Source organism: Denticeps clupeoides, chromosome 8, assembly GCF_900700375.1.
Source record: "Denticeps clupeoides chromosome 8, fDenClu1.1, whole genome shotgun sequence".
Classification (NCBI taxonomy): Eukaryota; Metazoa; Chordata; class Actinopteri; order Clupeiformes; family Denticipitidae; genus Denticeps; species Denticeps clupeoides.
This window is the reverse complement of record NC_041714.1, coordinates 9187909-9203119: the sequence shown is the minus strand read 5'-3', so window position 1 is coordinate 9203119 and position 15211 is coordinate 9187909. Positions and strand designations below refer to the sequence as shown.

Here is a 15211-nt window from a genome sequence, read left to right as displayed (position 1 = left end):
GAGAACAAACACAACAAACACAATGGCCCGAACTGTGGAGCCGGAATGCCCAATATGAAGCATATGATGCATATGAACAACAGCATGTACAAAAACACCGTATCCCAGAACTCAAGCCTCCAACATTCTTAAGGTGAAAGAATTTGTGTTTGACAATTGCTGTTTTGCAGAACAAAAAGCTCTTTCAAAATCCTGCAGTGGGGACTGTAAACACACGAAGGCACGCATGACAGAGGAAAGACAGGAAGTCATGTTCCTACTTCCTGTCAATAGGTAAGACAGAAGAGAAGCAGTAGCCCTTCAACCACACTTGAGTTGCAAAACAGGGTACTTTTCAGAGCTGATATTAAATCAGCTCTGCCTATAATGCTTCAAATATTAGGGATGTGCTTAATTCCACTTCATTTTTGGATCATAACCGCACCACATACTGCAGACTCTGAATAACATCAGTGGACCTTTGATCTCACTTGCTCGGCCTGAGCAGTATTCTCCTGGTTTTCTCTGCTCACTCTCTCACATGCACACGTAAGTCTGAGAATACAATGATAGTGCACTCTCTGTATTCACAAAATCACTCATCTAAATCAAAGGAAATTATGCTAATGCTGCGCCTCATTATCTGACGCTTGCAGAAAATCATTCATTATATTCCTTTTCACAAACACAGATTGGCTTTCATGAAAAGGGACTCACACATTTCCCCCACTGCGCCGTCTCAGATCTTTGCAAGGTCGATGCGAAACGCTGGGACTCTGGGGGGTCGAAGGAAAGGGTTGTGAGGAGGGACAGTGGTCACCATTCTGGACAGAGGGGCAGTGCGGCCATAGGCTGGGCCGCCCCAAGAACTCCTAAATAAAAAATGAATATTCAGAGAAATCTCACGTGAACACACAAATTATATAAGGGTGGTAGTAGCCTAGTCGTTAACACACTCGCCTATGAATCAGAAGACCCAGGTTCAAATCCCACTTACTACCATTGTGTCTCTGAGCAGGACACTAAACTGCTCCAGGGGGGACTGTCCCTGCCACTTATTTTTATAAGTCGCTCTGGATAAGGGTGTCTGATAAATGCCTAAATAAAATGCAAACCTGATTTTTTTAGCAGGTTCATCATTTCAAGGCAAAATAATCTAATTAAATGAATCAAAAGTTACGAGTACTTTAAGTTCGTAGAATCTCTAGGACAGTCTATACGGCTCAATACAAGTCTGTATTCTAAGTTTTAATAATTCTAAACTTTTTTTTTTATTGGGATGACATCTATCATTTTTCTGATGTATTATTTTAGTCTATTTGGTGAAATGTATTAATGCGTTCCCCTGGGGCAAATAATGATGCAAATCAGAGCAGTAACCACTCGTCACAATGTGATTATAATGGTGTCACCTGGTGTGATTATGTTAAACATGGCATGAACTATGCTGACACCAGTTTAGTATTCACTGAAGAGCCAATCTCCTGAATCTGGCAGGGATACCAGTTACTTACAATGATCAGCCTTGTATTGTGTCTGTCCCCCTTGTGCCACCACAAAGGTCTGACCTGTCAAGGCATGGACTCCACAACACCTCTGAAAATGTCAAAGATATTAGAAGCAGATCCCTTTACGTCCTGTAAGCTGTGATGTGGAGCTTCCATGTGTCAGACCACACATCCCATTCTATCCTCAACACACTGGCCTCTTTATTATGTTCCTCTAAAGACAGCCAAACAATATTTTCTTCCATGGGCATTAAATGCCCCAAATGGCTCCTCTTCTTCGAATAGAGCGTTCTACTGCCACCTCATTCTGATGTAAACACAAACCCACCTGACCATCCCAGGATTCATCAGACCAGACCACCTTCATCTATAGCTTCATCCATGTTCCTGTTAAGTTGTTTGTGCTCCTAATGAAGGAGCTTTTAGTGGTGCACAGAAGTCAGTATGGGCAGTCTGACCTGTCTGCAGATACCACAAACATATCTAAGACCTGCTCCTCACATAGTCTTAAATGCTAATTCTGGTCCATGTCAGTGCTTTATGGCATTTAATAGACACTCTTATCCAGAACAAGTGGGGTTTGAACCTGTGAATTTGTACTTCTAGGCAAGTGTGTTCCCCACTAGACTACTACCACCCCTACAGGTCACAAATTCCATACATCCACATCTTGATAGGGGATTTTGTAACCAAATTATTTAGATTATAGATTTAAAACCTTACTCATACAAAAAAAACCCACATTTTGTCAAGAGACATTTACTGTTATACAAAAAGGAATATGGGAGGCCAACTTTATCGGCAGAGGAAACAGATTTCAGAGGGCCACCTACTCCAGGAAAATGGATCTGGCCAGAGCAAAACCACGATTACCACGACTGAGAGCAGTTTAGCTCTGGATGCGGCCATCTGGAGAACGTTGTTCCAAAAAAACGGTAAACTTGCTTTGTTGGGGCCAAGCGCGGAAACAGCTTTTCATGCAAACCTTCAGGAGCTCTCGCACAAGAACACCCTTTGCCGAGGGGTTTGCTTTTCAGAAGACCACTTCCTTCCAATTTACTAGTCCTATACTGCACATTTCAAATGCCCATGTGCATTAAATGAAGCCAATATATCTATATACCAATCCAACAGTTATCTTACTTCTGTTACATCTTCACATTTTTAAGAACATGGTTGGTTTAAGCCTTTTCCTTTGCATTTCCAGGTTTTGTTGTGTGAACACACACATGGCCGCATATGACCAATGACTGATCATTTTCATGTACGACCATCCCCACAACATGCTGGGTGGTTAATACAACAGTCAACTTCCTGTTCTGAGAAATGTAGTTATTTTTATGTTTTTGACTAGTGAAACCACTCACCTGTTCTGTCCCATTGTCTTACCTTAATTCCCTTCAGTCAGAACAAGTGGCAAAAAACACAGCATATAGAGTCGTCCTTGTCCAACAAGAACAAGAAGAAAAAAAACTGGCTCAGCTGCAGCTATATTACTTTACTGCCACCTACTGAACTAATGTGGGCTATGTGACAACTGTAGAGCACAGCGCAGCACAGTAGTGTCCCCCTAGCGTTTTACCCCACTGACACTGCTGCTTCTACAAATTTCTGGAATCCTCAGGCATGCCTGACATCCCTGAATTGTTGTCTATTCTGGGAGAACTCTTATACCAGTCTCTAAATGCCAGCATTCGCTAAGGTCACTAGTCATCTGTCTGATTATTATCTGGTACTTCTGGTACATGATTATAATAACATGATCCTTACCCGCATTTTATTATCCTGGGACAACCGGCAGCAATGGTGTGACACTGTAGTGCCATGTCAGGAATTAATATCATCATATTGCGCATCTCTCAGACACCAAAAGGCCCTTCAGGCTCCCAAGGGGTTGGCCTCGGTGCCTCCTGGCTGGATTATTTTCTGGCCGCAGGCAAAATACGAGCAGCGGGTTTTTAGCAGAGAGATGACACGCGAGAGTAGATGAATAACTTACCTTGAGGCCAGAGGAGTGGTGATCAGGCTTTGGCCTGAAGGCCTGTCTCTGTCATGATGGGCTTTACCAGTGTAGCCAGGGATGGTTGGGCGGCTAAAACAAAATTTTTGTTTATGTGCATTAAAGCAAATAAAAAGTCATGTGCAATACGTAACATAATGCACATTATAATAAATGATAATAAGTTATCTGATTTATGCAATGCCACCAACAATAATTAAAAAGAATATGCAAAGAATTGATTAATGAAATGTACACACTGTGCAGTGGGGGTGTATTGGGGTATTATCCTGTGATGTAGTAGGGTCAGTGGGGTGAAGTCTTCATGACCGTTGTCCACGTTGTCCATGTGCTCTGATCCACCACTGTTCAGGGGGAAGAGAGCACATCCATGTTCACACACAAATGCATATGCACATTGTTCTACACATGCAGGTTTCACACACAAGACATGATTTTTAAATTCCTTGGTGAATTTATGAGGTGGATCGCTATAGTTTCTATGGGTAGCCAAATGCTTGCAAATGGAAACTATACAAATGTGAATCTGGACTGAACTCCATACCTATACACACACATCACCCAAGCATGCACCAAACTTTTCATATGCACATTGTTATGACAAACCCAAACACGATCCAAAAGCATGTCCTTTTCAAAAACCCAATTTCAATATTCAAATTAGTGCTTGATTATTGACCTTTAAAAAGTATTTTCAGGGCTGACAACAAGCTATTAATACAGCTAGTAGATATGTTGCTGTTTATATTATGCAATTGCTTTGTATTTGATATGATACATTCAATAATTTTAAGATCAGTGTAGAAGTATGTTGTAATTACTTAAGTACAAAAAGGTAATAGCATACAGGCACTTACCAATCTGAAGATATTTGACCTGACTTTGGGCTGGTGCTGTCAAATAATAAGAAATACAGTCAAAGTCTTGTTATAAAAGCAGAAGTAAATAACATAAAAGGAAGACGTAGAGAACTTACAATGTTATAGGTTTTCGTACTTCATTCTTTGCACGAAGTTGATGTCTGTTCCAATGGTGTCCAACAGCCTGATTGTAAAGTTACGGCCAGCATGATCACTGTACTATGCATATGTTAAGGAGAGTGAACTGTGGCAAAACAGGGCCAGTTTGGTATTACTGTATCATTTTGTTACATTTCACTTTAAGACAGTAGTTATCTCTTACCAAGAACATGACATTTCCAAACTTTACTAATGTCCACTCTAATTGTTAGGAAGTATTGGTTAATGTGCTGTATTGACCAAGTTCCATGGCCTAAATCAGGGGTGGGCAAACCACGGCCCGTTGGTCTTTTAAATTTGGCCAGATAAAGATTGGTATAGAAATGCAGAAATAAAGTCATAAATATGATGGCTCTCATTTTGAACTTGCCATGTAATGCCTGGCGTTCCACCGGGTGGCACATTAGGTGCAGATGGAGCCAAAGATCTTTACGCTGACTTGCGCGGTAAATGAGCGGTTAGGTGTGATGTTTCAACCAGCAAGAAAGATGCAAAAATGCCGAGGAGGTGCAGAGTTGAATCAGTTTTGGTTGCACTGGCAAGGAAAGCAATGTCTGGGGTGGGGGCAACTTTGACCATGATGTTAATAAATGTGTAAACAACGTATTATTGACAAAGTAAATGAGCTGTGTGCATGCACACATTTGAATAATGCGGCAAGCACTCATTCTGGCTGGAATAAGATTATTTGTACAAGATGGTAGCCAAATCCGACAGAACAACATGCCCATTTTTACTTACTGACTAGTGAGAACTTGGCTGCTCTTACTCTCTGGCCCCACACGATGGAGACGGTGCCTAACCGCCCACCTACACTATACTGTGTTTAACCCCCATGTAACCACATCTCAACTATTTACATCCAACCTGCTCAGTTTAGTTTAGTTTAGCAAGCCTCTCTCCAAAGTGAAGGCTGATAATCAACACAGTTCCCACTAAAAGTGAATGGAAATATTAACACCGTAATGCCTTTTTTATGTTTATATCTGAAATATATGCATCTGATGTTGGCAAATTTTAAAAGTCAATTTGTCCCTTGAGCTAAACAGTTTGCCCACCCCTGGTCTAAGTAATGGTCTATGAATGCATTTCATTCTGGCATTTACCTGCCATGCCTGGGGTCTGCCCTGGTACCTCTGCGGGGCCGATCGCTGGCTCACGGGGTCAGCTCTTTTCTCTAAAGTGGTGGCTGGAGGTTTCACACGTGGGGGCAATTTTATATCCCAAGCAACCTCTTCATAGCTTCTGCATCGTATATGAAAATATGCCTTGAGCCAAACATTAAGGTCATTTGGGGTGTAAATGTCCCTGTTGGGGCTGGGCTTTAACTGACCTTTGAGTCACTGAAGTGTCGAAGTGGCGTCTAATGGCCATTTCCATCCAATGACGTGGCAAAATAGAAGTACCCTAAATGTAAAAACAACTGAAAGTTATAACAACCACAATTCTAAGTGGCACAATACATCCATCTACCTTTTCTGAAGTCTCCCTTTCAGGAAAGAAACTGAAGAACTTCAGGGTGCAGGGAATTTTAGGGGCAGCGGGTCTGACTCTCTCCTCACTACCCCAACCTTGTGATGAAAAAGGAGACATGGTGAAATAAAACTAACAGCATAATAATACTCACACACACACTCACGCACACACACTCACACACATGCACACACGCACACACACACACACACACACACACACACACACACACACACACACACACACACACAGACCCCAACCCGGGGTTATCATGCAATTTCCCCACAAACAAGGTCCGAGCCAGGATGAGAACCCAGAGCGTTGGAGGCGCCACCGTGCGGCCATTGTGTAGATGGCAGCTTTCTTATCTTACCGGCCAGCCTGGTCCGAACACCTGCTTCCGACATGGTTCTAGAATTCCAAGTTTTGCATTGCTCGAAGTCGCACGGAGGGGTCTGCGGTCTGTCCCTGGCGCCCGCAGGAACCGTCAGGCCGGACGGGGTGTGGGGTCGGTCTATAAAGGGCCGCCGCAAGGCGCGGCCCGCCGCCAGCTGCCCGGAGCAGGGGTCGGTCAACCCCACGTCGTCCCTTAACGGGGCCAGCGGCGCGTAACACGGGCTCCTCGCTCGGCCCTCACCCATCCCTCGAGTTTCGGCTCGATTTTCCATTTCTAAGTTGGCCGAAGAGTCGCGGACTCTGGCACGATGCCTTCAGTGTTTCGTGTCGCCTGGAGACCGGCCTACTTCGGCTCGTATGTCGCTGTGTTAATAATTTAACCCTCCAGACATAACACAGATATTAAACCGAGGTGAAATAAACGTAAATACGATGTTAAAATACAGCCAAGGTACACGTTTCAACGCACAATCAACTGCTAAAGTGTGAAACTTCGCACTATTGTTCTATTTCCGCTAGGTGGCGCTCGTGTGTCATATATGCAATGGGCCTGGGCAATTAAACAAAATTCTAACCTTTTGAATGAATAGACGACAATGAATTTTGTTTCACCCAGAGTAGGTCACACAGTGCAGTGCTGAACTGACCCTGGTGTGTTAAAAGGTGGAAGTGAATCATTTTTGTGAATCATTTTTGTGAAGCACAGCACGCGGTGACACAACGAAACGTGTCCTCTGCTTTTAACCATCACCCTTGGTGAGCAGCTGTGACAGGCGCCCGGGTAGCAGTGTGTGGGATCGGGATTCGAACCAGCAACCTTATGATTAACTGGTGATGGACTGGTGCTTGGTCTCAGGACAGGACAGATGGATAGTATTTTACTATTACTAGAAATGACCGAATGCAGGACCAATTCTCTTACTATTACTGTACGTGTCTACTCGGTGCAGAATATTGTGGTGGCCGTTGAAACAAAATACATAATTTTGAAACAAAATTGAATTCATTTTGCCACAGATTATCCAATTTTTTATCCAAAAATTATAATTTGGCCACACAGTGCCACAGCAATTAGCTAGGTGACTTCACACCTCCAAAGCTGTGAGTTTGAATCTGGGCTCAGATCTTGTGTGTGTGGAGTTGCCATGCTCTCCCATGTTGGCACAGGTTTCCTCCGGGTTCTCTGGTTTCCTCCTGCCGTCCAAAGGTACGTATGCTAGGTGGATTTGCGACTCTGAGTTAACTGTAGAAGTGAGTGTAATGGAATGGAGTGTGTGTGTGTGTGTGTGTGTGTGTGTCTGTGTGTGCCTTGTGGTGAACTGGCACCCTGCCCTACGCCCAGAGTTCCCGGATGGGCTCTGGCAGCCGTGACTTTGAGTAACAGGACCAAGTGGTTATGGATAAAATATGTATAAATTGTGTATAAAATTGTCATTGGCCTAATGTTTCTGATAATGTTTCTAATGTGCAATGCGTGACATCTTGTGTAATGCTGTTATTTTGACATGTTGTCATGTTATTTTGACATGTTACAGAAGCTGTCATATGAATATGAAGAAATTCCTGCCTTGTTTTGTATGTACGGAGGTTAACATGCTTGTTTGCTAAAGCCCGCCCCGTCTTTTGTTAGTGTAGCATCTATCCTCACTCCCATTAGAAAGGAGAGGAAGGCCAGATCTGATTCTGTCAGTCATGCTGAAGGTGATGACGATGATGATACTTTATTAGTCCCACAAGTGGGAAATTCACATTGTCACTTCAGAGAACAGCCAAAAAGGCTGCCACCCACAGTGGCGCCAAATGCATCAGAAGAACAGAGAAAGAGCTGGATTACATGAGGCGAGAGGAGGAGAATGTAACCAAAGCGTACCACTCCCGGTACACCAGTGAATATCTGAGTCGGAATTGGATTTTATTAGGAGCCTGCATGCAGGGATGGGTGGACAGCTTTCATATGGGAAATACACTTGCAAGGTGGAAAAATCTTACACCCGGCACCGCTAAAAAAAACCCATTAAGTATACATTATATGAACGATGATAAAAATAATGACTCAGAAGACTGTGTCCATTTGGTGGAGTTTGCTCGGTATCATAGCAGAGTGGTATTTCTGCCTCCCAGAGGATGGATGTCATGGTGATGATGATAAGTGTTGATGGTTGGTTTTATACCCGGCTTGTCATTACCATAAACATCCAATAAACAGCCAAAGGGCTGTCAGAGGAGAAAATTTGGGGTTAAAAATAGCCCAATTAGGGTTATTTTGACAACAGAGTGCCGTAGCCCCCCCAAGTTAATTATGCCATAATACTGCAGTTCCTCTCCATCCGGATGGAAAGAAAACAAGAAAGACACAAAAATAAATCCTTATATGGGGGGGCCATATTTTAGTTGGCTACGTTGTGTTAAATAATTCACATCCAACACTCTCTCCTGCCCTGTTTGTGTACTTAGTTAGGATCGGAGCGGGCCTTAAATTGACCCGCTCTTTGCTGTGAATAAAATAAACCCTAGGGTTTGCTTGACTCAGAGATAAACCGGAGCAAACGAGGCTTGTGAAAGTGAGTCATTAAGTTATTTATACAAATATAAAGCAAGAATCAACATGAAATTTGTTTAGAACCTAAAAGACGTACTTGATGTGATTTTAATGAACACGACCCCAGCACAGTTTTTATCAACTTTATAGAGCCATAGTCGAGTGACTTCTTATATCTGCATCCTTATTTTATTATTTTAACATTCTTAGAATTCAAATTACATTTACTTACATGAACTCATTTGATTTAATTTATGCCTCTGTTGGAAAAAATTGCACTAGCCACCATAATAGTTCAGTCTGTAGATTAAGATTTACAATATTTTAAGACATAAATTGAACTCACATGAATATTTGATTTTTATGACTTGCAGTTCAGTACACATGAAACGGACCCGTTATCAGAAGGGATTCGAACAGGCAACCGTCCCAACACTGATCCGCGGGCACCTATCATGGTGCGCTCCGTGTGCTGTGCTTCACAATGAGAATCACTTCTCTTTCCTTTATATCTGCATTCCAGTGAAATATGCATGGGAATTATTCAATACGTTAATTTTTTTGCCCCTTTTTTATTCCATCCTCCATTCCAATTAATTCCCAATCCATAATTAATCTGTTTTCTCTCTTTTGTGCCTCTGTGCCTTACTGTAGGGGAGCTCCTAATGAATTTGAACATTCTCACTGCCCCGAGATGAAAGTATTTTTGGCACAGATATGGGTATTTTTAGTGGGAGAAATCAGTTCGGCACGGAGCGGCCCATGTTGCCATGTTGTTATTAGTCTGCTAGTCAGATGCCTCTCTCCTCAGCAGCCTCTGAAATTATTTAAATCGCACATCTATCCCGTGGTGCTGGTGTATACACAACGGTGGCAGAGGAGCTCATTTGAACAGGCTGCATTCATCTGGAAAAAAATTCAGCTGTATATTTATGGAAGGCAATTGGAGTGGCTGGAGTGCAAAGCAGTGCTAAGGCCCATTGCAATTTTAATTAAGACCCATTTGTGCTTGTTTTGCTTAATTTTCTGTGGACACCATCCACATACTTGAGTATGTCATTTATGTTGGGGTTAAAGGTCCTAGGTCCTGCAGTGGCTTGAAATGACAATATGTATAGAGAGTGCTTTGGTCATTCTACTTCACTGTCCAGAGAGCGGAAGCTCAGATTGCCGGATATGGAATTTGGCCCCTTATGATGTCATACAGAGAAAGGTTACCTCTCCTTTCCCATGCTTTGTCTGCCCAGAGAATTTTGCTTTTTAGAATGCAGTTGCTTGGTGATTAGATTTAAAAAAATGAACATTCCGTCATGCTAGAATCTGAAGAACCAGTTGGTTAAATTACATGATTACCTGTCTGTGCCAAACATTGTGGTTGGTGAAGGATGTTGATGAGGTGTTTTCTGAAATTGCCCCCTCAACTTCTATAGGCCACTCTCCTCCTTGTCCCGCCTCTTTCCCCCTGATTTGCATTTAAAGCTACAGACACCAAAATGGCATGTCCTGGGGAAATCCCATTGTGGGACTGGATCAATGTGGCTGTACTTTTTGCACCAAGGCTGAATTTTGGAGAAGAAACTTTAGGTACAGTATTAGGGGAGCATTGCAATCAAACGTGGACAGTACATAAGTCCAGAGTCTAAAGGATCAGACCTTTCTGAATTCATCAAACCTGGCAACACGGTGGGAAAATGAGAGTAGCAACACTGACACTGGCACATCATAAGTTCACCTCATATAGGTAAATTTTTACCTCTCTTCAGAAAGTTGTATATTTTTTTTCTTTGAACCCCCAATGGCATTGCTTCATACCCCAAGTAGCATTGTTTGTCAATAAATACGGATAAAATGAACACAGAGTAAGGAAAGAAGGACGTGTACCCATCTTTAATGTGAAGCATAAATGGGCTTCTGACTGAAGTAGACCAAAAATGACAAAAGTTAGAGAAGAGAGCACATTAAGCATTAAACATTGTATGTTTCATACATTCTTCAGCATGCACACACATAATGACCCATTCTCAGCACTTCATTACATTTACGCCATTTTCAATTATGCCTCCTGAATGCTTGGCTGCAGATCTATGCCCAACAATATCTTCAGACTCTGAACCAATTACCACGTGGTTCCTACCATTTTCATTAACTGTGCATTGGTTATCTTCATTATTAACATACATATGGAGGAAATTTACAGTGTATGATCCATGGTGACATTTGCCATCAGTACATTTCTCGCTGTAGGCCCTAATTACAGCCCCATTACATAATCCAACAACGATATGCAGCCATATTGATAACTTATTGCTGTAGGATAAATGCTTATCATTCTGGTGATGATGGCCATCCATGCGTTAACCCAGGCAGAGCCCCGCAAGCCCGCTGCTTGGCCATCTAACCGTTTGGAAAAAACCCATGTGTCCAAATCATGCTCTGGTGTTCCCATGAGCCCGTGAGAAGACTTGTCCTGCGAAATCTGGCTAAGGGCAACACGTTGGTTGGGCTCCCTTCGCCCTTGGTTGCTCCTGCTCGGCGCCTGTCAAAGTCAATTAGTTCAGTGGAGTAACAAATATGCTGCTTTACATTTTTCATTACAGACCATGCAGAGAGGAGATATCTGGAAACTGCCTTTCTCTCCTGCATTACTCGGTGGTCTCTCTGTTGCCAGAGATGCACGTAATCTTAGACCGGACGCGCTCATTTTTGAAAACGATGGCCTACATGTCATTAAATCATGTACTGTGTCAAGTGTGTGGAGAAGAGCAGAGGAACACAAAGACAATTTGCCTCAGAGGTCCTGGGCACCATGAGCCAAAAAAGAGAGGAGGATGGAAATTGATTAGTAAATTGTTCTCAGTTGCCATGCTGAAAGGAATTATTGAGCCTTAGGGAACTGTGCTCAGCACATATTCAGTGTATAAAGAAATGTAGTTCCTTTTGTGTTAACTCACCCTTGCCTGTGCTGCATAGTCCAATTACTGACAAGGGGCCTGATGTTTATACAAAAAAGGCTCATCAATGACTTATCCCCTCAAGATAAATCCATTAATGGAGATCCTTTATCGTTATTATTCCTCTTCTCAGCACATGCGGATTAAGAATTGTGTTCAGTCATAATTGACTTCAAATCAATTCTTCTGACATCTCTCTTTCCTCTTCCATTGGAAATATATGCAAATTCGTTTTTATCTTATGGTCTAGGGTGAGGAAAATAATGAACACTGCTCCACTTACCTGTGCCTTTAGAGTAAAAAGAAAATGGCTGACGTGTGGCACTTTTGATGGTGCTGAGGATACAAGAGAGTGTCTCAGCAGAACTGCTTGCTGTGCAGCAAACAAGGACCGCTGTACAAAACATAGCAATGATGAAGTGAAGAGAAAAAAGGATTGGAACAAGGTAAGTGGCCACATGTAAGGTTAAAATGGTGATTTGCGCTCTCCACTGAAATATCTCACTTGGCGCCGAAATATCTCACTCCCTGCTGAAATGTCAAGGTGGACAGATGGACACACTTGCTTATAACAAACAGGGGTTAATACAAATAACAGGTTCACGCAATGATACGAGACAGACATGTTAAGCACCCAACGAGGACAAAGCACAAAAGGCAAACATTTATACATGCTGGAAGTGCTGCTCACGATCAGGGTAATTGGGAAAACAAGGAAACACGGAGCAGGAGTGCCCCCTCCGGAGTCAGTTCCTGACAATCTCACGCTCTGCTGAAATATCCCGCTCTCGCTGCACTGAATAGATAGATGTCAGGACTCATTCCCATCCTGAAGCCATGAAAATATATAAAAGAATAATAAACTTCAGTGATTATTATATGCAATACATGTGTATAAGTGATAAAAAGATTAAAAAAAAAAAAACACATTATTCCAAATAGTGCAACTACACCCTTCTTTGTGGTCAACAAAAAAAATGAAAAGGCAACATTTTCTACGGAGATTGTGGCAGAGGCTTTTTTATATTTAATATAAATCTTGAGTCTTCAGAGTTGCCACTCTTTGACTGTTCCGCAGAATATTGTCATACCAAAATAATGAAAAAAAAGTAGGCGTGTCACAAACCTTGCCTTAAATGCATCTTACCTGAAGTTGTATCTTAAATTATCCAGTTTACTAATCTTGAAGTATACATTGCATGACAGTGGTTGCAAAATCATTAACAGCGTATTTCGAAATGTGTTCATTTAATGGAACAAGGGCTGGCCTTGATATGCTGTTGAGCAGAAGGTGACAGTTTCCAAATATTCTGAGTCCGGCATCAATATAAAGCCCATAGGGTATTAATTATTCCTCCGTTGCACTTTGGTGGGGGGATGGAGTTTTGTGTGATGTCCTCAGCAAAGATCAGGCTCAGTGAGATGTGCTCACATTGCTGCTTGCGATTGTATTTTTAGAGTTGTCATTGCCAGAGGTGGCGAAGGACTTTGAATTTGGTTGCGCGTGCTCTCATTCCTTCCCTTTCTTCCTTTCTTTCTCAGCTATAACACACCCAACAGTTTCAATTAAGGAATAAGAAGTCGCATTAGGCAAGAAACACTGGGGATAATGGACTTTCTCTGTTGCTCGGAGAAATGGGCTTGTCCCCGGAGACCCGCACATTTCCATTATTAAACCGAAGGCTGAAGCAGCCAAGCTGTTTTCAGTCCTGCGGACTCGGACTGGAATTACCTGAGCTGGGGGAATTTCAGCATGTACGAGAAGTGAACACTCGAGTGAGCACTGCTCCCGTGGCCCTGTAATTGCTGTCAGCTATCTGGGCGCTTTAGTATGCTTTTGGAAATGCCTCATTTAAAAGTATTCCAAATGAGACATGCTTCGGCCGGGCCGAGCTGTGAATTGCTGCGGAGGTGGGAAGACAACAGTTGTCCGTTTAGATTAAATGCTTTTTAAAGTCAGAAGGTGCAGCAGATTGGTGTTCCCAGGCTACTAAGACATGGCAAGGGACATTTGATATGATTTTAATTTTCAGTTAGTTGCACCAGCTAAAAGAAAAGAGAGCCCTTAGTCTGAGGACAGAGAGGCAATGAGCTGCAGAAATCAATGGGGGACTGGAGCAGGCAAATGGAGCTTGGCTTTTAATATTCCACTGCACTAAAGATGAGGGAACAGGTTCCTTTGTGTTGACATGACCCCACGTTTAGACAGCTTGACATCTAGTTATGCAGACATCTGTATCGAAACAATGCTCTCTTAAGGTGATCCATGGCAACTGCATTTTGTATTCAGGCCACATCGTTGTACTGTAGCGACTCGTCTACAGAAACTCCATCGAGGCGGATGTGCTGGGTTGGACTCCATCTCAATCAGTGTCCAGCCAGGCCTGGGACCAATTGATCGAGAATGTGGGGGGGTTGGAGACACAATGGGATACACCGCCCCACAAAAACGGATCGCCAATACCCATCAGTTCACTCTCCCCCTCCGGGAGATTGAGCAACATGTTTTCTTTTCCCCAGTCGCCCTGTTCATTAGCCTTTGAGAGGGAAACAGAACGGAGGGAAAGAAGGAAGGAAGTAAGGGAGTAAGGAAGCGGGAAGTGGGTTCCGGGAAGGGGGGGGTGTAGGGGCAGGGTGGATACCATGCTGGTCTCACAACAGCACAGCATTCCACCTGCTAATGGCTGTTTTCTTGTTGATTCATTGGTTTAATGTCCAGTAGAGAGAACGCCTGGTTTGTTAAGGACCAGGGAAGGTGAGATGAGTGAGACTAACAAGAGACAAAAGCAGCAAGTTTTTTGTTAATCATTTTTGCAATTATGTTCCCACACGGATATGAAAGGCCAGGGTAATTATTTCACATGAAACTCATACAGTTGCACAGGACCCTGCATTTACAAATTAGCTGCTGGGAAGGTTTAATTAAGGGGGTAGGTACTATCAATGAATTGGGTAATATGCAATTTCTTACATAGAGCTGAGAAAAAATAATCATAGCTTCTCTCTCCGCAAATTGAAATGGATAAATCTTTGGAATAAAGTGATGTACGAGTGGACTTGTGTTCTCCTGTTTGTTTTGGGGCATTGGTTCCCTCCCACAAGCCAAAGACATAAAGTTGAGTTGAATCAGGAAACAGCGATGCCTGCAAATCTGTAAGAGTGTTCACCCTTTGATAAACTGCCGCCCTTGCTCCTGTCAAGGGCCTGACAAATACTGGGCAACCATCCAGCTGCCCTGTGACCCTGACCTGGAGGTTTAGGAGGAGGATGGATAAAAGACACTTTTTATTTAACTCATCTTTTGATGACAAGTTCAACAAAAATTC

At 42.8% G+C, this 15211-nt stretch overlaps 1 protein-coding gene across 1 annotated transcript; it reads right to left on the bottom strand.

The window, feature by feature from the left end:
- spmip7 (sperm microtubule inner protein 7) lies at positions 1 to 6640 on the bottom strand. Its single transcript, XM_028989184.1, has 9 exons — positions 6373 to 6640; positions 6000 to 6097; positions 5860 to 5933; positions 5633 to 5771; positions 4484 to 4551; positions 4365 to 4400; positions 3747 to 3851; positions 3487 to 3579; positions 1 to 851 (listed from the first exon to the last, which is right to left on the bottom strand). Exons 1-9 carry the CDS (start codon positions 6638 to 6640, stop codon positions 719 to 721), a joined length of 1014 nt encoding a protein of 337 aa, XP_028845017.1. The 3' UTR covers positions 1 to 718.
- Positions 6641 to 15211: the final 8571 nt, after the last annotated feature.